Genomic DNA, 25,489 nt, shown 5'->3' on the forward strand with positions numbered 1-25,489 from the left:
GTGTGCCTATAAATTCCATTATAAAATAACAGAGTAATGTTATGTATAAAAACAATAATTATGCTTATGAAAATTCATCCAATGGTAAGGGCAGATATAAAAAGTTCCTTTTTGGACTCATCAAGCCTTAATAGAAAATACTATTTTATTTTTGAATAAAACTAAAAATTATGTTGCCTCATTAATTTTGTAGTAATTAAGCACATGAAGACAAGGAAACAATAAACAAATGAGTTTGTGGTCACTGGGAGTGAGGGGTCAGATCTAAGGAACACAAATACACCACAAGGGTGGGATTAAATCTCTCATGTTTCTTCCTGCAAAGTTTCTTCACATGGTCAAAATATATTACAGTCATTAGACGTTTGAAATTTAACAAACACACAAGAGTAATGACGCATTTCTTCATGTAACACAGATGACTGTTCTTGACACACCAGATCTCTTATTCTTGTTAAGGAGTCTTTAAGGCTAAAAAGTAATTTATCAGTCTCTATCATCTCGGATGACTTCCTACCATTCTTCAAGGAAGACATGATGTGGGTTTTTATGGAAGCAAACTGAAAGCACGGGACAAAATGTTAGATTCTCTAAGAAAGAGAATTAGGCCAAGAAAAATTTCATATCAACAAAATTAATCCCCCTCCAGCCAAAAGAGTAACTTTTCTTGCTCAATCAAATTTCTCAGCTAAAAATCATCTGAACCATAATAAAATAAAAAAACATTAAAAAAATTAAAATTAAAAAAAAAAATCATCTGAACCCAGAAAGAAAAAGTAAAGAGAAAGACCATCTGGAAATTCAAAGATACAAATACTGTTTGGGGATCCATCAGTAATAAGACCTTAAGAATTCTAGAATTCGTTCATCTATAAAACATGCTTATTGTTCTTTTCCCTTTTCTGAAACGATTATCTTGCTTATGCCTTGTCCTTGCTCATTGACCCTATACATAGGATTATGGTACCATCTCAATTCATCCCTCACTGGATCTACTCTGCGCAGGACATTTATTCCAAACATGGCTACATAATTACATTCTCCTACTTGAACCCACTTTTTTTGATTGAGTAGGACAATGATAAATACAAAGTTGGTGCTATGGAAAGTAATGGAATTGGACTTTTAAAAAGACTCCTTCGGCCTTTGCTTATAGATTCTTTCACGTTAATCATTCCTCAACTTCAGAAACACCAATTCTGTGTACTCTCAAATATCCTTACCCTAATTCTGAAATGGTGATTGAAAACCTCTTATTTTATAATAAACAAACTATGCTGATTTTTCAGAGTATGCTTTTAATTAAGCAGATCACTATAAAGTTTTAAAGATGTGATGGCCATCATCTGCCTGGTAATATAATTCATTTGATTTTAAAAACCATTTCTCATAGAAATGTTGCATTCTCAAGCAGTCTGCTTTTTGGTTTCCTTGTACTCCGGTGACGATCACTCCACACTTCCATTTTAAGACCAAAATTCTTTTGCTGGCATTTGAAATCTTCCATTTTGGCCTTAATGGGCAAACTGGTTTATTAATTTTTTAGAAGAAATTTTGCTAAAAACTAAGCCAAGTCTGTTCATAGCTCCTTGCACATAGCTGATAGTCAACTAATAACACAGTTAATAATCAAGCCAGTGTACAAACTTGCTCAATATCAGACAAATATGGCAAGCTGCCCATACATTCAAAACAGGTCTTTGCATTAGCGTAAAAACTGCTTATGCTTTTCACACATTTCCATACTGTTCAAATTTTTCAATGAACCCAAATTATCTTAATGTTTTACAAAAAAGCCAACTTAAATATAAAATATATATATTTAGTGAACGAAATTTTAAAACATGTAGTCTAAAAATTTTATCTGTAATATGTCATTTTTAAATTTAAATCAAATTCATTTGTTTTTTAGAGAACTGCCAATTTCCTGCAATAATCTTAGCTGGTCAGTTAGGTGCAGTAGTCAATAAGTAAAACATCATATAGGTGTTTTTTCTTTTTTTTCTTTTTTTTTTCACCTTTCAACCATGTGTGACTTAAATATATCCATTTACATCATCATCATCACATACAGTAATAACTAACACACACTACCTATAAGGTGGCATCATATTATATACATTAAGCCCTACACTGTTCCAAGCATTTTACATATACATGTTTATACACACACATACACACACATTTTATAAAGGAAAAAACTGAGGTATGGAGCTAGCCCACAGTCACCGGCTCTAAAGGGACAGAGCCAAGATTTAAGCCCCAGCAATCCTGCCCTAGTCCAGAATCTTGATCAGTGTGAGATGCTACTTCCCTGAACATGCGAGAATCTCAACGATCACGTGTTGCCTACCTAACATCACACTGGTATTGAAATGAATATTATAAGTGTGGGAACAATTCCACTACTTTCCGTAGAGCTGGGCTTTTAAAAACCTCTCATCTTCTCCATTTCAAGCACTACCTTCTTTCATAAAATACTATAATCCTAGCAAAGTTCAAGCTAAATCTGTACTGTAGGTTTCTTCAAAAATGTAGCCAACCTGAATCTAAGCTCCTTACTGCAGCTATAATTTCATACACGTGAACCCGAGTCCTCCATCTTCACCCCACTTTCAACGGTCGGCTAACTAATCTACCAAGCGTCACATTTTCATAGAACGATTAATTGGTGAACATGCCCCAGGCCTTTTTTTTTTTTTAAGTGAATTACAGTTGACCCTTGAACGAGGGTTTGAACTGTGTGGGTCCACTTATCAGACTTTTTCTGTTAAATACAGTACAGTACTGTAAATGTACTTTCTCTTCCTTATGATTTGCCTCATAACATCTTCTTTTCTCTAGCTTCCTTTCTTGTAAGAACATAATATATAATGCATATAACATACAAACTGTGTGTCGACCAACTATACTATCGTTAAGATTTCCACAGTACCAATACTAACACAATCAGGATTAGTACTGTACCTTATTTCTAGAGCAGTCACTCAACCCCAATTTTTGGTGGACTTCTCTCCTTCTAAAAATGTACCAGCAATGCCTATCTATTAATCAGGATTACTCTGAAAAACACAATATGTTTTTTTCAAAGAAAAATACTAGTGCCCTCACAGAACCGGTTATTTCTTAAGCTATCCATATTACCCTGAAGAAAACAGTTACATAACATTTCCCCCTTCACTACGGTTTTCATTTGCAAATTCACTTTGAGGGTTTAGGTACTGCTGGCTTTACTTTTTTTTTTATTCATAACAACAACATATTAAGAAATAAACATTTTGACTAACCTTGCTACTCAGTCAGGGGGCACACTTATTCCTTCACCTGAACTTCCTCTGCCCGCCACCCCTCCAGCTCCCTCCAGCCCCTCCTCATGACGGTGTCTCTGTATACTGGCTCTGAGACACAGGGTGACAGCATTTCCAAGGATTTGCAGGAGGTGGTATTCAGCATCAGTCCCCACTCCATACATTTGCATCTGGGAGCCCATTATGAGAAGGAAACCATTTCACAATAAAGTAGAACATGGAGACGTAGAAACTACCAGCAAAAAACAAAACACAAACATAACATTTTATTTTCCCACCCTCCTCTCAATGGCCCAGTGAATCACTTTTTTCGTCATGTCCTCACTCCCTCAGTCAAGCTCCTACTGAAGACACAGTAGCAGAGCCGTTAGATCGTGCTTTCAGCCCCTTCCCCCTCAACTCCTCGTTCTGAAGCCCCAACTCCTCTCCATCTGTTACAGCTCATGAACATATACTTAAAATGATTTGCTTCTTGTCTGTCTTCCCCGCTAGACTAGAAGCTTCATGAACGAAAAGACCGTGTTGTTCACAGTATTTTCAGAGCCGTGGACATGGTTTGGCCGGAAAAGAGAATTAATACAACTGTCGCAAGTGTATAGATGGAGAGTTTAAGAAAATCAAACCCCAGGGGCGCCTGGGTGGCGCAGCGGTTAAGCGTCTGCCTTCGGCTCAGGGCGTGATCCTGGCATTCTGGGATCGAGCCCCACGTCAGGCTCCTCTGCTGGGAGCCTGCTTCTTCCTCTCCCACTCCCTCTGCTTGTGTTCCCTCTCTTGCTGGCTATCTCTATCTCTGTCAAATAAATAAATAAATTTTTAAAAATAAATAAAGTAGACATTACTATAAAAAAAAAAAAAGAAAATCAAACCCCACATTTGCTCCATCCATGCCCTCAGGCACGTGTGTGTGTGTGTGTGTGTGTGTGTGTGTGTGTGTGTATGTCTGGGAGGGGAAAGGTTGGGAGAGGCCTGTAAATACTATAAATGCCCAGACTTACACTCCCTTCCCCAGACCTGGGGTACAACCCTAGCTGGAAATGAACTACCAGGAAATTCTCTAGGATTATCTCATCTCATTGTTCCTTTACTCCTTAAACATAGATGTTTACACTGTACGGCTTTTACTCAGTAAACCACTTAATCTGTACTTTCCTCTTGGTATTTAACACTTTCTATTTCCTGTTTAGTCTGCAAACTTCCTGTGAGCAGGGGAATGCAGTTAAATTAAACCTTCCAATTCAGAGCTTTACCTTTAAAGTACGTTCATAAGATTTATTTTTGCGTATTTAATTGACATAATGAAACAGAGATTAAAAAAGTAATATATTAGAGATGTTTTGTAAGTCTCTTAAGGCAATATATGACCCCACCCAGATCAAATTTGCAGGAACGGAGTGTACACTTCTACTGACTTTTATTACACTTCTGTGACAATTTAGTGGCCACATGAAAGGCATATAATAGCTATGCTTATTTCTGGAATGACTGACAGCCTTCATCTTCATCCAAATATCTATATAGAAGTCTCTAGTATGCTGTAAACAGTAACATAAAAATAAGGAGCCTCCAGCAACAAGGAGAAGGCCTTATCTACAGGATAACCTCTCTGTTTTCCTTCAAACCATTATTCAGTGGACCACATTATTTCTTTTGTATTGTTTTCAATCAGTCATTCCCAACTTAATCTTGGAATCTATTTAGTTGCGTGTTCCTTTTGCCTTCCCCAGTCAGAACCAGGGGTCATTATTCTAGCCGGAATACTTCTCCACAGTGCTAGTAGCCTCCGAAGTGCCATCAGGCGCCTCTGCTGGTTAGGGTGACAAGAGAGAAGCTTTTGTGCCCGGCTGGTCGTCATGACTTCCCGTTGATTAGCGAGAAACAGTGACTCCTTATAGCTCACAATCAAATCTGAGCTTCAGGATTCTGCGTCCAAATGTCTACTTTTCGGGCAGTACTAGTCAGTGTGAGTAGGTATCTATAATCAGTGAATTAGCACCATCATCAAAGCAAATCACTGTTTCTAGGTTAAACCCCCCTGTTTAGGTTAAACCCCTCAATACAGTAAACTGAAATTTAAAGAAGTTTAAATAAATAAATGTTAGAGGCCTTTAATTTCATACTATATCAATACACCCAATTCATCAACTCAGGTCATAACCCCAAAAGTGGAGGCCCCATTATCTTGCCCTTATTCATTTCTTTTTTTAGAGCCACCTGCAGTAGACCTATTTTCTAAGCCCTACAAAAGACACTCAACTCATAATTATATCTTTCAGTGGACATAGATATAGCTGAATTAATCCCCCTCAAACCTCATTAGAGTGAATTGCCTACCCTTCCACCAATGCTTTGCAAAATGGACTAATGTGCCTTTCACCTCCACTCTCTGAAGGAACTGTCAGTAACATGTAAAAACGTCCAAAAGAATGGCAGAAAGAGCAAAGAAATGCACACAGGCCAAAAAATGAATCTGAACCATATTTGCCTACATGCTGCCTCTTATACAGAAAAAAAAACAGTGGTCAAAAAAGTTAAATATTTACATTTTGACAAGAACTTCAAATATAAAGGCTATGGTATGTTTTTAATTACTTAATTTGCGAGGGGGAGTTAGTGTGTAGGAAGACAATCAGGAAAATAACGAATACTTGTGGGAATAAATGTGAGTAACTGGAGGAAAAAAGAATCCCCTTAATTAAATGCATTTTTTAAAAATACGGAAAACTAAATGCTTCGCCTCTTGAATCAATTTGTCTTAACTAGTTCTAGGGTGATTTCTGAGCCACTTACAGGTAAAAGAAGGGAAAAAAGTTCAATGACCTTGTAAATTAGGGACTAAAAAACTGTTGTGGTGTGATAATCTGCAGAGCCTCAGTGTAATTACAGAAAAAAAGTGGTCTGGGAATCGCTTTTTTGGAAACGGAGGGGAAAAAAATGGAAAAATTGGGAGAGATCGCAAATAGGAAGATACCAAATGGGAACCCAAACGATGCAAAATACAAGCTCTTCTGCCCCAAGTGTCACGCAAACAACTTCTTAGCATCTTTCGGTAAAAAAAAAATTGTCCTTTTGCACAGGCGTTAGCTGAATGTTCGAGAGTTGGATGAATGGGGAAGACTTGCTCTACACCTAGCGGTGGGTGGATTTCACCAGGCTGCAGCCTCCACACCGCTTTTCTTTTGCTGCACTGCAGAGGCGCCATCTTCTCCGTCTTAATCTTCACTCAATTCAATCCTTTTATCTGCACCCTAAAAAAAAAGACCCTGAGGACCCTCCCCAGCAGCTCGCACGCCCAGGGGGGCTAAACCAGACGGCCCCGCACTGCCAGGGAAGAGACCGCGCCTTAGTCAGACAAACGCCTCCTTTGATGCACAAGAGGGGAGAGCTCGTGCCTCCCCACCACCCGCCACTGCCCTTACCAGACGCACAACCCACTGTCCGCAAATTACTCCCCAAAGACTTTCCAGCCCAGCACAGAATTTGCAAGCCTCGGAGGTGGTGGGAGATGGCTGTAGAGGGGCCCCCAAGCTCCGCCACAGCGGCCCCAGCAGCGCCCCAGCCCCCTCCGGGACAGAAGCGCAGAGCCGGGAAGGGAGTCGGGAGGGAGCCTCGGTGGCGCACAGACCAAGGCGGCTGGCTCAGCCACCGCGCCCCGGGCTGGCGAGGGCGGGGTGTCGCGGCTTTTGTTCCCGGGAACCTTCTCCCTCTCCGGAAAAAGCTAAAGATGCGGAGTGAACGCCAGGGCCGTCCAGGCTTGGGGAAGGTGCGAGGTGGCCGTGGGTCTCCGACCCGTCCCATCTCTCTTAACTTAACACAAAAGGGAGACGCAAAATGTACAAAGTTTGCCTGCGGAAGGTGGAGCGCGACCCCCCTGGGGTCGCACTGAGGCGGCCGCAGCGAGCAGCCGCCAAAGGGAAGGAGCAGGAGGTCCGGGAGGGAAGGGGTGGTGGGGATGAGAAGGGAAGGTGAAACGGGGCGGATAAGGCAAAGGGAAAGGGGGTGCTCTCCGAGCTGTCCCGACTCCTCCTCCCTAGGGCCCCAGAGAAGGAAGGGCACCGACCGAGAGCTAAGGACAGGACCCAGGGACGCTGCGTTTTCGGTTTTCCCCCACGTGCTCCGTCCCCCTTCCCCCCATCTGGAAGTCTCTCGCCTCCCTCGGCCCCCGCCCGCGAGGCAGGGACTGAGTCAGGGTCCGAGCTCAGGATCGCCTCCACCCCTCCTCGCCCCCAACCGGCGCGGACCCGGGATACCGACGCCTCACCGGCCCTCTCTCCGCCGGCCGGAGCGCGCGTCCCCGGGGCAGGGCTGGGCCGGAGGCGCGGATGCGCAGGGCGCCTGCAAGCGGGGGCGTGAGACGTGGATGGAAGACGGGTCCCCTGAACTGCCCCGGGCTTCTTCGGATTAAAGACTTGGGGGAATCGGGTTCCCACCGAATCTCCCCCACCCCCAATTTCCGAGGCGCGGCACCCACCTCCAACGCCCGAGCCGTCCAGGAGGCCAGCAGGACCAGTGCCAAAGCGGGCAGCATCGCGACCCTGCGCGGGGCACCGAGTGCGCTGCTGTGCGAGTGGGATCCGCCGCGCCCTTGCTCTGCCGGTGCCGTCGCCGCCGCCGTCTCCGGTGGCCCCGCGCTCGCGCCGCTCCAGCTGCTCTCTCCTGCCGCTGCCGAGGAAACTGACGGAGCTGGAGCGCGGCTGCTGGGCTCGGAGCCCGGCGGGTCAGCTGATCCAGCCCACCCCGTTCCTCACGCGAGAGAGACCCCTAGCGGAGACGCCGGGGAGCTGCGCGCGCTCGGACCGGGAGGGGCCCGCGCCCCCGGCGCCCACAGGTGCGGCGTCCTCGCCTCCTCCGCGCCCCACGCGCCGCCCCGGCCGCCGGCCCCCCGGCCTCTGCAAGCAAGAGGGAGAGTCTGGGGCCGGGAGAGGGATGGTGCAGGATCAGGGGAAGGTGAGTCGTAGGACGTTTGGGCTCCAGAAAAGTCGGGAGCGCTCCCAGCTCGTCCCCGTGAGGTTGACTCATCCGACCCCGCAGGCCTCTCTGGGATGTCGTATAAAGGGCTGCTGCTGGGGTGCGTTTTTATCCGCATTTCATTTTTTTGCCTTGGTTTGGTGGGGGGAGGCGTTTCTGGAAGAGAATAGGAACAAGACAAGCTTAAAGGAAATAGAATTTCTTTGCTTGTTGAAAGAGTAAAAGCCTCATTTTTTTTTTTTCCGTCAAAAGCAGCCAGGAGCAACCTGGAATATGTATCTTTAGAATGAACCAAAGGAGAAAGGCACCAGACCCGGCGAACAAGGGGGCGACCTATTTACTTCTCCTCGAAGGAGGTGTTTTTTGTTTTTTAAGTTTTGTTAATTTGTTGTGTGCTTTTGGTTTTTGTTTTGGGAAAGGGATGGTCGGCAGCAGGGATTTTTTTGTTGTTGTTATCAGGCAGGGATGTAACATCCATCGGAGATAAGGGTGAAGTGAAAGTTTGGAAGGAAAAGATTTGGAGAGATGATTCCTGTTCGACCCTCATAATTAAGAACTTCTGACCTTAAACCCTGTCCTTGTTCTTCATTGTGTCTGTCCTAAATTACAGAAATGAACCTGCTGGGAAGCCACTTTCTCCTAGATTAAACACAAAGCGTCTAAGGCTAGAATGTTCTAGAACTGCCCAGCTGTATTCCCTGCTCTTGACCTGAAGGAACAGAAGTCACTAAGCCACGGTCCACTGTGGTGCTAGTGGGAAGGAATGAAGCCACAGCCTCTGGCCATTGGGACCAAGGCTCAGCCAGGAGGATGCCGACTTCTTTCCTGAGAAGTCAACTTTCATCTGCCCCTCTCCTAAATGTTGTCTTCTGTCATTCCCCCCTCAAGGCATCCAATCCTGATCCTTGGTTTACTTTTTTCTCTGTTCTTTGAATGTCCTCAACAAATAATAGCAAATACTTGTTACAGGGTAATGTTTGCTTACGTGCTATATGCTTTATACTTCCTACAAAAAGCCAGTGAGGCCCTTCCTATTATTCCCAATTACAAGATAGGAAGCTGAAACTAAGCAAATCCCAACAGCAAATAACACACATTTACCCACCAGGCAAATTCCCTCCATGCTAGGTTTGTATGAACAAAGGCAGCTGAATGCAAAAAGAAGTATAACTCCAAGGTGGGGAGGGAGCAGGGCCAGCTACAAATTGTGCAGGGTCTTCTGCAAAATGAAAAGGTGGCACCCTTTGTTCTAAAATTAAATATTTTATTTTATTTTATTTTATTACAGATTTTATTTATTGGAGAGAGAGAGTGTGAGCACAAGCAGGGGGATTGGGAGAGGAAGAAGCAGGCTCCCTGCTGAACAGGGAGCCCTATGGAGGGCTGGATCCCAGGACCCTAGGATCATGACCCAAGCGGAAGGTAGATGCTTAACCCACTGAGTCACCTAGGTGCCCCCAAAATTAAATATTTTAAGGTGGCGACAGCAGAATGTTAAACCAACCATGGGGCTCCTTCTGAGTGCTGGGCCCTGTGTCATGCAGAACGCATGCTGGTCCTAGGGAAGAGGAAGCAGTTTTGAAAAGTAAGGGACTTTTATTAAGCACAAATTCAAAAATACAGAGGTGAAGTTATAATCTGTAAAAATAAAAGTTCTTAGATTTAGCATTCCTCTTTCCCCTGTTGAAATTCACGGCACTCACACATTCCTTGGACAAGATGTTCCCCAAGGAAAGATGATTAGCTCCTGTGTCAGAATGATGGACATTCTTTACATTTTCTTCTGCTCTGTCACCACTACGAGATCCTGATGGCTTTTACTTTTCAACCGCTGTCTCTGTTCTGCATTTAATGCCATTTCCTGCCCTGAGGTGTCTTCTGGGTCCCCTGAGCAGGAAATACAAGAACATCTCTAGCCAGAAGAACACTGCAGAACTGTGGATGGGAATGACCACCCATTGGCAGGAAACTCCACACCAGTGTTCCAACTTGAGGCTTCAAAGCCTCAGTTTGTGAGAGGTTCACTAGCTCTTCAGATGTGCATTCTGTCTTTGTGCTGTAGGGTTACTAGAAACTTCTTGCCCCATTGAAAGCCCACATTCCTTTCCTTTAACCTCCTGATTAGATGTCCTTTTTGTACCGCTGTGACCAAGCAGCTAGTCTTTTTCACACCATAGAAATTTATTTTCTCACAATTCTGGAATCTAAAAGGCCACAATCAAGCTGTCGGTAGGGTTGGTTTCCCATGATGGCACTATGACATACTTGAGAGTTTTACATGCCTCATAACCTTCTAGAACTTCATGCTCATTCCTCTTTGTAGACCAGAAGTAGATCTTGAATTGTATTCTCTCTCATCTCTCTCTACCTTCTTAAAGATGAAAGGACATTATTACTTCCTTGTCTTTAGTGCAGCCTTCAATATCTACAGAACTCTAACCTGTAAATAGCATTTAAGCTTTTCATCATAAAATATTTTCTTCCAATAATGAGTGCAGTTTTTCACATAGTAAGCTATTTTTTTTTCTTTCTAACGAATGGGCATAAAGAACATTAAATGAATAATTAGCTCTTAACTCACCTGCATTTGACTACACCTGTGTAACAGACCTGTCTGTAGACAGAGGATGAGACATTTCATCTGCCCTTTTTCTTTGGTTACTGCTTCATTTATGGGCCTTTATACTTCACTACGGCATCCACGAAGTGTTCATATATCTTATAATACAATACTTTTAAAATGAGTTCTCTGCAATCACACAAAACTACTCAGAGACAGACATCAAATTCAAGTAAGTCATACTTTACAAATGGACTTGGTGTAAATCAGTAGTAACTCTATGGGAAAACAAAATCAAGTGTTTAACCGGGCACCATTATTGGCAGCTGACTTGCATAACTTGTTTGAAGAATGGTGGTAATTCCAAGTTTCCCACGAGGACTAATTTAACAGAATAGTCCCTTATCTTATTGAATAAAAAGGGAAAAAACAAGAAAGAATAGGCCATACATGCCAACCCAAGAGGTAGGAAGTGTAAAAATCAATCCAGCAGCAGGAAGATTTAATGGGGACTATACAAAAATTACACCGATTTGTTTCTTCAGAGAATTTTAATAGGGAGGCAATATGTGATAGTGGAAAAAGGCTCAGGCTTTGAGAGATCTTGATGACTACACATCAGTTTTAGAAATAGTTATGGAAGCCACCAGAGCCTCTGTCACTGAAAATCCCTCTTTATCATGTGGTGTAGTGCCAAACTCAGGAGGTGCCTAACAGTGCCTGACTGACAATAGAAATCAGTTCTCTTTTCTTGAGAGAACAGGAATTCACATTAGCTGTCACTTAGTGACCAGGATAGTCCTACTTTCACCTTGCATCGATCTTGCCAGGTGCTGTCAGCACAGTAGCTGTCTACCCAGTGTTACTTAGGTGGGTCCCTAAGGAATAGGTTGCCAATAAAAGTCCCAAATTCGTGAGTGATTTACTTTTTAAAAAAAAACCATAAATGAGAGCAGACTCAAGGTGACTTTTTTATCAGCCTACTCATTTGTATTCCAATATGCTTTCTTGAATGGGAGAGAAAGGGATGGAGCTGTAGAATTAAGTGATATGCTAAGAATTGGGCAAAACCTTGACCACTCCCAAGGGCATGTCACAGGTATATGAAAGATATGCATTCTGTTTGCAGATGGAAAGAACTGGAAAGGCTGCTTGCCAGAGGTGCTGAGAGGATTTCACAGGGCTGGCCCCTCCTGCAGAATGGAGGATGACCTCACGTGGTGAAGAGGAGTCAGTCCCCAGAGCAGCTGCCAGAAACCACAGCTTGCCATGGCCTGGGGCCATTGCCAACGCTCCACAGGGTGACAGACTTTGAGGCCGAGGGATGCTCTGCTGTAAGGTATTGAAGACCTCTTTGTCTCCACACAAATCATACTCAGGATTGTCCTTTCAGTTCACCTCTTTAAGGAGAGAGAAGTTCTAGAGTCTTTGATAAGTAAGTCAGCTTTCAAAATCCTAGCGAAGACGAGAGCCAGAGAAGTGTTACCTAACCCTAAAACGATTGGGAAGATTCCAGGCAGATAATGCTTTAAGTGTTCATGAACACCTTTTATAAATAAACAACGTCCTGAATGACAAAGCACACAAACCGACTAACAAATAAATAAAAGCTTCATAGGCATTCAGTATATAACTTTTGTCCCTAAGCAAACACCTGACTTTGCTGTACCCCCAAATGTCCCATGTGATATTTATTCCTGTTCAAGTAAATAGAACTCCTGAGAATGAAAGTGTTTAGCATTGGTGGATCAATCCAATATTTGTACACTTCCACTGTGGGAAGGATAAAAGCCTGGTACATTCACTCCCCCTCAAAGAGCTTATGTTTAGGTGAGAAAAATATCTGGGGAGGAAAAAGGCGTAGTGAATGGTGACTATCGTTAACAATACTGCATTGTATACTTGAAAGTTGCTAAGAGAGTGGATCTTAAAAGTTCTCATCACAGAGGGGCGCCTGGGTGGTTCAGCCAGTTTAGCATTCGGCTCTTGATATCGGCTCAGGTCTTGATCTCAGGGTTATGAGCTCACGCTGGGCATGGAGCCTACCTAAAAAAATATTGTAATTCTGGTAGTGATAGATGTCAACTAAACTCACTGTGGTAATCATATATATATATATGGTCACATTGTATACCTAACACTAATACATTGTTATATGTTAATTACATCTCAACTTAAATTTTAAAAAAACAAGCATAGTGGAAAACATATCAGTAAGGGAAACTTTGTGTAAAGTATTCATGGGTATCTATATGAATGCATCAAAACTAGAGTCATAAACCTGTAGCACTTGAAAGAGTTAATCAGGGACATCAGGAAGAAGGTTTTTTTGCAGGGGATTTGATAACAACAATAAAAAGAAAAGAATAGGGAGCAAGAAGGAGGATATTCTAAGGAAGGACCATGTAAATACATCCAGAGTGTTCATGATGGAGCTGATAATTCGGAGTTAGCTGTGGGGGGCACAGTTAATGTTTGAGGAGGTGAGGAATTTAGGTCAGATGGAATGGGCAGCAGTGGACTAATACCACTCACAACAGATTCCTAATCAATCTGACTTATTCTGACATGTCTAGAAAAATGTCTGTCAGTGGGGAAGATGAAGGGAAATTTGGAGGGTGAAAAAGTTGGAATTGATTGGGAAAAAATAGGGAAAATTGCCAGAAGTGTCAGGTACGACCATGGATGGGATTTGTAAAAAGTTTGTGAAAAGACATGGTAGGACACTTCATTCTTAATAAGACCAAAGGATTACTGTGTACCAGGTCGAGGAATTTACCTGCAGGATCTCACTGAAGGCTTGTGAGTTGTGTTGGGTCGCAGATGAGGTGGTGACCGAGGTTAACGGAACCAGGAAGGATACAATAGGAAGGAACTTGAATATGGTCTATGGAGACTGAAGGGTGGTGAATGGGAGACAAGAGTTGGCGATGTGATGGGGCAGTCATCTCTGATGAGTAGCAGCTGTCCCCAGCAGATGAGCCGAGAACTATTCAGATGAAGTTACCACGATATCACAAAAAAGCAGAGATGTCTCGTGTTTACTTGTAACAGGCAGCTTGTCACTTAGAGATGAGGTATCTGGGAGATGAACCATAAATATTCCTGTAAATACAGTGTGAGAAGGATGTGAGTTATATTTCTATCTCAAGGTTATTTTCCAATACATGAATGAGCTAGAATAATGATTCTTGAAAAATGGGAAGAATAATGTCTTTTAGCACAATTTCCAAACTCTCGTACAGCAGTATGTTACTAAGTGTTAAATACATACACAGAAATCGTTCTGTAATCAAAGGAGTTTGAGAAACATGCGTTTAAATAAAATTAAACACATATCTTTATTTTAGAATGCCTACCACCCTTTAAAATACTGCTGTGCGGTTTGAAGTTTATAGCTCTTTATACAGCATCCCTTTCTCTTCTCTGTTTTTGTTTTTGTTTGTGTTTACTGCGTCAACTCCTGGGACTAGTGTTGCCCCAAGCAAGCTTTAGGGAACTCTGCTTTGAAGGCATTTTAATGGACTCTTGGACTTTTTTTTTTTTTAGACCCTTGCAATAATGAAGGTTTATAGTATATGTTTTTGTCAAAGCGTATGGGTTCTTTCCACTGAAAGGTGTTTTCACACATGACCTTGAAGATAGATTAATAAAGGAAGAAAGTAGAAATAATAGGCTGACAGACATTTTAAAGTAGGGCATAACAGATGCCATAAAAAGCATTCTGAATGTTTGAAGTAGGAGTTATGATGTGTGTTCTACGGAAGAGACCGGATTGCAGTCTTTGAATATCTATAACACACATACGCGAGTATAGGACCAGCATCTTCCCAATTTGGGAGAGATATGGGCAGAATCCAGTTCACATCTGAGCTTGCTTCTTTTTAAATTTCCTCATGTAAAAAGGAGGAAGTATTGCTCAGTTTACAAAGATACGCCTCAGGATAAAACTTGAGTTCACTGAGCTGCCTTTTCATCTCCCCGGATAAGGGCCCCTAGGAAGTGGCCGGGACTCTCCATCGATGAGCAAAGACTTCCAGGAAAAGAGAATTGAAGGAGACAGCTATTGGATTAATTTTAAGAAGGTTTTGCTGGAATTTCTCATAAAGAATACATGGACAGTAAAGACATGAGAAGTTATAGCTCTCTGGGTCAAAAAAAAAAAAGAAAAAGAAAAGAAAAGAAAAGAAAGAAAGAAAACCACCTCTAAATTCCCATAGTTTTTCTCTCTTAGTCTTTATTGAAAAATTCATTTACTGCTAATGGTGTCAAGAGGTGCTGTCAGCCCTTGTTATTGTACCAAAAATAAAGAAAAGGTTTAGGGAGCCCTATCTAAAAAAGAATGTTGTCATTTCTATTTTCCAACTATCAAGTGAAAACAGATTCTGTTATCTCAACTTCACAGAGCTAAGGGCCCAATAACCACCTTGTTCTGGTGAGTTTGTGAAGCCTGGTAAGAGATTTATACTAAATAAAAGGGGGAACTGGGCAAGCCATTGCCTTTCAGAGAAGAAGAATAAAATAAGATGGAAATCAACAGGGAAAATGGTGAAAACGCAAGTCTCGGTTCTCAGATGATTCTAGAGCCCTAGCGTCAACCGTGGCTTAAGTCTTAGAACATATCAAATTCAGTACTAATTTTGGCCTATATAAGAAAACAAGTCATAGATTTGCTGAAACTCCGTTGTAGCATTTTAGCTTCAAGTCTTTGGGAGCTACTGGGGAATGTTTTTCTTTTTTTCCTTAGATTCTATCAACATTGTTTGGTGCTTTTCCACCAAGATCTCTAAACAACTCCAACAGGCATATGCAGGTGATATCCAGAAGAAGGTAGACCAAGATATTAGAAACAGTTGGAGTAACTCAAGTCTTTAATATTGTCAATATTGTCTCAATAATTCCACACCTAGACAACATGCACGAGAGATGTTTTCTCAGCCAAGACGAAGGAGCTGCAGCATGCACTGTGACATGCATTCCCTCATTAGGCATGCTTCTTTTTGGAATTAGTCTTCAGCAATAATCATTCAGTGTAACCTTTAGTCTCCATGAATCAAAACACAGCACAACCTCAGGCTTTACCCATCCCTTGGGATTGAGAAGCAGTTCTGTGTGTAAGTAGCAATTTCATCCTGATTTTTCAAGCTTGGTGCTCTCTCACCTTCCACACACTTGAAGAGAAGATGTTGGGTGGCTGGCCCTGAGGAACCTATCTTTTATTTCTCTGGTGAGGAAGAATCTGATTTAACATGGTTTTCCTTTACCCTGAACATGCCAGGTGACCCTTCCCCATCTTGTAATATCCTGTGACCACCTCCACCCATTCATCCCTGGCTCTTGCCCAGTTCCTGTAAGTTGAAAAAGAACGCAGAATTACAGCATTCAGAACCGAAGCAGATGTAGTGCTCGGATAGGCCAAGCCTTTCTATGATGAGGACTCATTGGCAACCCAGAGAAGTGGGGTTGCAATCCAATCCTCTTGCATCCAATCCTCTGACTCTTTATAGGCAAAGTTTGGCCCTAGTCTCCCTGACTTCTCATGTTCATTTCATCTCATCTGGACATCTCACCAGACCTGAGTCATGAAAACAGTGGGGCACAGAGGCCAGCCATACTCTATGAAGTGGTGGTATTTTCGCTCATCTAAACTTGGCTTATCTTTCTAAAAACTTGGGAGTTGGAACCCAACTTGGAAATCACCTGTTTGATCCTCCCACTCATGCAGGTCTCTCACCTGCAATATTCTTGAGATAATTATTTGGTTTCTGCTTTCTTATTTCCTGTTATTAGGAGCTATCTTCCAGAAACATAAAAATTTCACTAGAATGTTTTTGTTGTTATATGGAGCCAAAAGTTACCTTTTCTGTGACAAAGGAGGCAAGAATCGACGATGGGGAAAAGACAGTTTCTTCAACAAATGGTTCTGGGAAAACTAGAAGCTACATGCAAAAGAATGAAACTGGACCACTTTCTTACACCATGCACAAAAATAAACTCAGAATGGGTTAAAGACCTACATGTGAGACTTGAAACCACATAAATCCTAGAAGAAAACATAGGCAATAATATTTTTGACATTGGCAGTAGAAGCATTTTTCTAGATCTGTCTCCCCAGGCAAGGGAAACAAAAGCAAAAAGAAACTATTGGAATTACACCAAAATAAAATTTGCACAGTGAAGGAAACCATCAACAAAAGCACAAGGCAACTTACAGAATGAGAGATGTTGCAAATGATATATCCAATAAGGGATTAATATCCGAAATATGTAAAGATCTTATACAGCTCAACATCAAAAAGCACAAATAATCCAATTAAGAATGGGCAGAGGACTTGAATAGACATTTTTTCAAAGAAGACATACAGATGGTCAGTAGACCCATGAAAAGATGCTCAACATCACTACTCAATCAGGGAAATGCAGATCAACCACAATGAGATGTCACCTTACACCTGTTCAGAATAGCCAAAATGAAAAAGACAAATAAGTGTTGGCAAGGATATAGAGAAAAAGGAACTGTTCTGCACTGTTGGTGGGAATGTAAATTGGTGCAGCCACTGTGGACAACAGTATGGAGGTTCCTCAAAAAACTAAAAATAGAATTACCGTATGATCCAGTAATTCTACTGGGTATTTACCCAAAGAAAATGAAAACAGTAATTTAAAAAGATGTGTACACCCTTATGTTTATGCAGCATTATTTGTAATAGCCAAGATAGAAAAACAACCCAAGTGTCCACCCATAGATGAATGGATAAAGAAGTAGAGAAGACTCTCAGATACGGAGAACAAACTGATGGTTGCCAGAGGGGAGGTGGGTGAGGGATGGGTAAAAAAGATAAAGGGGATTAAGAATACATTTGTCGTGATGAGCACTGAGAAGTGTATAGAAATGTTGAATCATGACGTTGTACACGGGAAACTAATGGAATGCTGTATGTTAATTATATATCAATAATAAATTAATTAATTAAAAAAATAAAATTTACCTTCTCTTTACTTCTAGTTTTTAGTCCCAATTTTGCCATGTGGAGTAAAGCTAAATGCAAAGAGTGACTCCACTTTCACCCACAGGACACCCCTTCAGAAGTTTTAAAACACTTATCCCGTGTTCCCGTAGGCCTCTCTTTTCTTCTCACACCTAGCATCTGACTTTCTGAACTGTGACCTATAAACTATAGTTGCTAGATCCCCTTAGTGACTAGCGATCACATTACTGGACAGCACCAACATAGAACATTTTGATCATCCCAGAAAGTTCTGTGGGACAGCCTGAGCTATAGTAATGGGGAAGGCAGAATATATATGGACAGACATGCAGGTGGTAGAGGGAGTTTGTGGAAGGTTGTTACTAATTTCTTCCACTTTTTTGGTGAACTAGACGGCAATATCACAGGCTGAGTGTGAGGATGGAGGGGAAGAATATTTCTCTAAGGAGATAAAGATAGTGCATGGCCAAGGGGAATATGGTAGGATTGCCAGACAGCTCTAAATCCACTTTAGGTTAGTCTTCATGGAGACCAGTCAGCATGCTGTGTATTTTTCACCGGCCGTGTTCACTAGCACGGATGTGGAGCTGAAGTAGATGGAACTTTGACACTGACTTAATGGGTGGCTCTCAATCCCAGCTGCACATTAGAATCACTTGGGTGAGCTACTAAAATATTCAAAGCTTTATCCCTACAGCAGAGGTTCTGATTAAACATTCTGAAAACGAGGCCTGGGCATTGATTAATTTAAAATTCCCAACATGATTCTAATGCACGGACGTGTTTTAGAACCACTGAATGAGAGCAAGAAGGGGAAGGAAATGTGCAGAGAAGAGCTGAGGGATAGGGGAACTTGGCTAATGACGGGCCACGGGTTCCAGGAGGTAACGGTGAAAGAGATTCAGGATTTGTGGAGGGTGTTCAGTTTGGGGGATATTCAAGGCTGATGGATGATGAGGGAAGAGCTAGGAAGCTAGGGCTTTTTGGGTGACTAATACAAACCAGGAAAAGGGCACAATGAAATCCTCCATGCTGGTCTGAATTCTTGCAGTCAGTAGAAATATAATGCAAGGTGCATAGATAATTGTAAACTTTTCTGTAGCCATATTGAAAAAAAGGAAAAAGGTAAGAGTGAACTTAATTTTAATAATATATTTTCTGTTACTTAATTTATGCAAATGTTATCATTTCAACATGCAATCAGGATAAAAGTTATTAACGAGGTATTTGACATCCTGTTTTATATTTTGTCTTTGAAGTTTGTTGTGGGTATTATCCTTACAGCACATCTCAATTCAGAGCACACACAATTCAAGTGCTCAGAAGCCACAGGTAGCTGGTGGATACCATCATGGACAGTGTGGGTCTAGGTGGTGGTGATGAGAATGTAAATGTTTCATGATTTCTATGGGACGTTATTTGCAGAATACAAAGATACTGAAGTATATGAAATCTTATATATATATATACATATATATATGTAACCCTTTATTAAATTGACATATAGAATATAACCAATTTAAAGATTATTTTGGTCGCATTGTGTTATTATTATCCACTCTACTGAGATAGTTTTAAAGTCATACTTCACATGCAATATGCTTTGCAGTCACCCCCAAATTTGATATGCTCGCCTTGGGCATCTTGATGTAAGTTTGTAAAGACAAAGCTATGAAGTACTCATCAGTTATAATGTTTTTATTATGATTGTCCAGCCAGGTATGACTATATCCAATTAGGTTCTTATCTAACCCAATATAGTTTGTCCATAAAGGTGTCACGTGTGTCTTAGTCATACGCTCTACTAGAGTCCAAAAGTGCCATGCCAGCCACACTTATCTAATAAAGGTTAGTCTGGCATGAATTTCCTGGTGACTGTGCCAGTTTCATCTTCCAGACATCCCTGCTTCCTTCTCTGTGTATCTTTATGCCAGTTTTTTAATATTCCAGCCTACATGCTTATTCTGACTTATGTGGAGGGAATCTTTTCTTATTTTCTGTGAGTTGAAGTTACTGACTTTGGAGGAGAAAGGAAGATGGGAAAGCGAACATCCCCTTGCCGTGTAGGTGGTAGCAAAGCTGGATTTGATTTATTGGACCTGAACTTAGTATTCTAGAAGAGCACAAGCAAGAAGGAGCTTGCATTTCATGAAGTATCCCATGACAAGACATTGGCCCGTGTACTTTAAAAATTGCCAGGGAGGGGTGGTGGACATTGTCCGCTGAATCAAATATATATTGCTACACTGTTAGCTGCTTTTTCATTTGGAAGTCAGCTCCCCAGATGTTCCAATCCTGCTTTAAGCACCTCTTGGTGTCTCACCCCAGAATGCCTGTCTCAATTCCGCCTGGAAAGCCACCATAGGTATTTGCTGCTGCTGAGATCGCTGTGGATGCAGATGACACTCCTGGTGGCTCAGCGAGACTGTCCTGCTGTGTTTGACTTGGACATCCCCCTCTGCTCCGTGCTGTTCTGTAGCCCATCTCAGGTGTACGTGGTCCGTGGCCCACTCCATAGCACCACTGCCAGCTGCTCAGAACCGACCATCAGGCGTCTCCAGTGACCACTCCACTCTCACAAGCTGCTATTTCAACACAAAGTTACTATGGCTTTACAGATGCACCCTGTCTTGCTGGAATAGGACTGTCATCTAGAATTAGGAACAAGAGCATAGGTCTTCTACAAAAGGAACTGACTTGAGAGTATGTTATTGTTTGCTCAGCTAGAACAAGATGTAAAAGCTTCCTCTTCAAGCAGACAGCTCTTGAGGAGTCCCAGACCCAGGAGAACTCTTCGTCATTGCCCAGGCCATTCATTAGGGCAGGATTTTAAAACAGAATCCTCACATCACCATTTCACTCTGGAACACCGATCAGATTATTTGTCTTTATCAGACATTCCATACTCTCCTTTATTACCTCTCTTGTACTGGTTTTATTTCTGTTCCAGGCAATACTTTGAGGATCCAAATTGTGAGTAGAGCACAGATACTGTGAATTACACACATTATCTTGAACCTGGGTCTGTCAGTTCCCACATAGTGATACCGTGAAATTACCTAAACTTGCTCTCAGGTCTTCCTCTATGAAATGAAGTAATGCAGCCTACTTCCTGAGGTTATAGGGAGGCTTAAAAATGACATATGCTGAGTGCTTGGAACATAATGGGCATTCAGTAAATGCTAGTTTGGTATTGAAACTATGGATGTGGCTTGGACACAGACTTTTTATCTGGTTCAGCTGGTTATTACACACACACATACACACACACACACACACACACACACAAGAAAGACTTCACAATGTGATAGTTCGCTATAACAGGTGTTAGTGAACTGTGGTTGGGGCCTTGGAAATGGACAAGGTAGAAATGGGGGCACAGACTGGGCCACCTTCAACAAACACCTGAAATGAATCTTATTAACATGCTGGGAGGATTCTAATGGGCAGCCTTTAGTGTGAGATGTTTCCAACCTTCTCTCTCTCTTTCTTTGTCATTTTTTAACAGCTTTATTGAGGTATAATTCACATATGATACAATTCACCAGTTAAAGTGTACACTTTAGTGGTTATTAAAATAGTCATAGATGGCTGCAACCATTATTACAATCCTAGTACATTTTCATCACCTCTAAAAGAAAACCTCATATCCTTTAGCTGTCACCTTCCATCCCCACCAGCCATAAGCAGCTACTCATCTACTTCCTGTCTTAATAGATTTCCTTGTTCTGGATATTTGGTGTGAATGGAATCACATAATATGCGGTCTTTTGTAACTGGCTTCTTTCACTTAGTATAGTTTTCAAGGTTCACCCATGTGGTAACAAGTATCAATATGTCATTCCTTTTTATGGCCAAATAATTTCATTGTATAGTTGTACTACATTTTGTTTATCCATTTGTCAGTTGGTGGACATTTGGGTTGTCTTCATCCTTTTTGTCTTAATGAAAAACGCTGCTGTGATCATTCATGTACAAGTTTTTGTGTGGCCGTATGTTTTTATTTCTGGAGAATACATACTTTGGGGTGGAATTGTTGGATTGTAGCCTTTTTCTGTGCTCCTAACCCTGGGATGGTAAAAAGTTAGTGATTCTACTCTTATCTCCCTAAAATACTTTGTGTGATAAGCCCACATATCTTCCAGATGTTTGTTTACCCCATTAATGATCAATTATTACATATCAAGTACTGTTCCAGGTACTGGGCAGCTTTGGTGGGCACTTTGGTTTCCAGACTCTTCAGGATCTAGACAGAACCTGAGAATAGGATAACTACTTTTTTCTGCAGCAGATATAATTGTAGACTACATTATGCAGGAAAGCAAAAATAGCACTTAACCTGCATCTTTCTTAGTTATCTAAATAAGCTATCATCTTAGCTCCTCTTATAAATACTGTCTATAACCTTGCATGGAAGCTTCTTCTGTTCACTACTTATTTATGTGCTCATATTCGTATTCATTAATGTGCTCGCCCATTCATCCAATACAAATTTATTAAACACCTACACTCTGTCAATCACTGTACTAGACTTGATGGATCTAAAGATATTTAAGACATGCACTTTTTGTTGGAGAGAAATATACAGAAATAGGCTGTTATTATACAATATGGGATTGATGAGATGTTCGTAACCCATCTTGGGGTTACTGCAGAAGGCTTACTAAAAGGTAGAGATATAGTACATGGATATAGAGATAGGTTGGGGAACTTCCCAGGAAGAGGGTATGGTGTAAACAGACACAGAAGAAAGAAATATCATGGTACGAGTAGTTTGGTATTGCTGGATTATATAGTACTTCTGGGATAAGGAGTTTTCAGAGGGAAAATATAATTGCTTAATATGTAGCCTGCCAGGAGGAATTATCCTCAGGAGAAGGAAAATTATGCAATGATTTACAATTGCCCATTAAATAGCTGTGTGACATCAGACAAGCCATTAATCTCTCTGTGCCTCAGTTGTTATGAAATGTTGACTGGGAAATAGACCTTACGGATATCTTCTTCCTAAAGTGACACATGAATTGCTAAATAAATAAATAAATAAATAAATAAATAAATAAATAACTAATAAATAAACTCCTGAAGAACTTTCTCATATTGTCCCAAATGTAGCCAGGGCTTGGCCAGATAAAACCATATAAAATGAAGGAGATATGTCGTAAATTCGATTTCATATTAAACAGATTGAAGTAAAGGACTCTGAAATAAGGAAGCAGATGAATTTCAAACCTGGCGTGATGCCCTGGTGATGCTGACAGCCTACAGAAGAAAATTCCCAAACCCCAATTTCAAGTCTGCACTTACCCTTCCCCAGCTCCACCCTTCATGATTCATGAAGAGGGCACACCTTTTATCTGACCTTGAAGCCGCCCCTAATAGTTGTTTTGAAACACTTGATGCATCTCTGCAGATTGTGGATTGTGGATTGTGAGCCTATGTGGCTACCGCATAGGACTCAGTACCCCCCCTCATAAATAAAGTGGTGGCTATGTTCTCCTGTAAAAACTGGATAGGTCCATGTCTTTAAGATCATATAGGAGGCGCTGTAGGGGCTGCATCATATTTTATTCTTAGATGTATGCTAGCAGTGGTCAGCAGTTCCCCTTTCCCTTTTTGAAAGCTATACAGCTTTCTTTTTTATCTTCATTTACTGCCTCCAGCTCAGGACAGCCGTACACAAGCAAAGAGAGTTGAAAGAGCCACAGCAGCCCTTTAAGTTTGGCAGGTGCCACTTTCCAGAGCCTTTGCTCTCATCCATCACCCTATATTGACAAAGCTACAAGGAAGACCAGGGGGTAGCCTTGATGCCCACACCTAACTCCCCAAATGATGGGCTCCATCCTAAATGTACACAACAAGCACAAGAGGGAAAGGTTTTTGATTCTTCCATCCACTCGAACCACCTGAGGGTCTGTCTTCCTTCTTTATTAGTTATCCCCATGGAAGAAGAATGAGCAATCAATGACATGGAAACATGAACAGGGAAAAATGCATGATGTAACCTGCAAGACACTAAATGTAAAGGGCATAGGAAGAACAAATGAAGGCACACCATGACATTCAAGAACAGGTTTCAATGAAGTAACAAAAGCCTCTGTTCTCCTGTTGCTCTAGGATCATCTAACAGTACCCCCTCCGTTACTGTGCTACTTTGGAAGAGCCACTGCTAAGTGGACCCATTGCCATTACTGAAGGGAGACCTTACCCTGGTGAAAGGGAAACTCTTATCAGTGCTGATGAAGCTGCTGTCCACTTATGAGTCACAGAAATTTCCTCAATTACCCCCATTTGTGACCTCAAAATTTGGACGTTGCATAACCTCCTGAAATTTGCATAGTGGCCATCGTTCATGGAATGCGATTTCCGGAACTGAATTCCCAGGATAAGGCTGTATTTGGAATTTAAGGTTTTCTTACAAGCACCACTGAAGCATTTTATTTTCATCTCCTTCATAACTCTGTAGTTGTCAGTGGTGGGTTTGGTTACCAAATTGCTACAGTTTTATTGTTTCACATAGAATGTTTACATATGGAAAACGTGACTCGTAGGTATATTACTAAGACAACAATAAAACTAGACCATCCATCCATAGGAAGTTCTATTTTTCTTTTGTAAAATTACGTATCGGAAAAGAAGCCCTCCGTGAGACCTCTGTGCCCCCCTCCCTGCTGCTGTGTTAGCTGCTGATGGCTACAGTTGCCCAAGTAGCCTCTTTGTCTCAAGGTGGGATCATTTTTGTGGTGTTACTCTTGTTAGAAAACTCCCTGTAGGACCAGGCTGAGCCTATACTTCAACTATAACCACATCTTTGTTTTGCTTCATCCCCACCCTGTCCTGCTTCCTTCACATCTGTACAAGTTCCTTCTGAAACATACTCCCTCAGTAAATCTCTTGCGTGAAGATCTTTATCTCAGGCCCACCTCAAGAAACCCCATCTGAGACCATACGTGAAAACCCTCATTAGTACCAAATGAGGGTAAATATCAAAAAATGTTAAAATAAAGCAATATTTTCAAAAAAGTACCTTCACAAAGTAACAAAGGATGTCCATTTAAATATGTAAAAATGTGCATAGATATTTGGAAATTTTGACATATAGGGACACAGTAATGTGAATATTGTATACTATTATTGACATCCAAGTAATAGAAGCATAGAAAGTCAAAAGTTGGCCATAGATGACTCCCGTCAAGAACAAATGTGTACATCCATGAACTTACATTTAATGATCATGACCCTGTCAGCTACATCCCGTTTGACATTTACAGAAGGATGTGTGGTAATGGATTGATGAATTCATTAGCATTATGAATCATGTAAAAACAGAATCTTTAACACATTTTATTAAGTGTTGTCTAAAAACTGTGGGTTTGGAGAGGACAAAGATTACAAACGTTTTAAACTGGGTGCTCAAAGGGAAGTGAAATTGAAACAATCAAATTTCACCCTAAATGATCAAGGGATAGAATGCAGATCTCTCTGTCATATTGTCATCTCTCTGGACTCCATCTGTCCAGAGGGGTTTATGTAAGTCCAGAAAAGCATAAAACTCAGGAATGAGCAGAAGGGGAAATGCCGAATGCTGAGTCAGAATTCTCACTGGGTGAGAACTTCTGTTCTGATTTTTCAAAAGAAAAAGACAACAGATTTGAGATTGCAGCTCA

At 41.5% G+C, this 25,489-nt stretch overlaps 1 protein-coding gene, 1 long non-coding RNA gene and 1 pseudogene across 7 annotated transcripts in view; 1 reads left to right on the plus strand and 2 right to left on the minus strand.

Annotated features, from left to right (window-relative positions):
- Positions 1-7,983, minus strand: part of APP (amyloid beta precursor protein) — a 256,673-nt gene extending 248,690 nt beyond the window's left edge. For 4 of the 6 annotated variants that reach the window (XM_045785475.2, XM_045785474.1, XM_045785473.2 and 1 more), the window contains exon 1: positions 7,777-7,983. In XM_045785475.2, the coding sequence (XP_045641431.1) occupies positions 7,777-7,833 (57 nt within the window). In that variant the 5' untranslated portion in view covers positions 7,834-7,983. The remainder of the gene's footprint in view (positions 1-7,776) is intronic. The other 2 variants (XM_045785471.2, XM_045785470.2) reach the window with 1 other exon arrangement.
- A 49-nt stretch (positions 7,984-8,032) lies between these two features.
- On the plus strand, positions 8,033-18,267 carry LOC123784174 (uncharacterized). The gene is made up of 3 exons (XR_006777416.2): positions 8,033-8,252; positions 11,963-12,172; positions 15,581-18,267. It is a non-coding gene; the product is annotated as an uncharacterized LOC123784174 (long non-coding RNA).
- A 520-nt stretch (positions 18,268-18,787) lies between these two features.
- LOC123784411 (SNRPN upstream reading frame protein pseudogene) lies at positions 18,788-20,338 on the minus strand (annotated as a pseudogene).
- Positions 20,339-25,489: the final 5,151 nt, after the last annotated feature.

Source organism: Ursus americanus, chromosome 4 (genome assembly GCF_024610735.1).
Source record: "Ursus americanus isolate L20-20 chromosome 4, mUrsAme1.1.p, whole genome shotgun sequence".
Lineage (NCBI taxonomy): Eukaryota > Metazoa > Chordata > Mammalia > Carnivora > Ursidae > Ursus > Ursus americanus.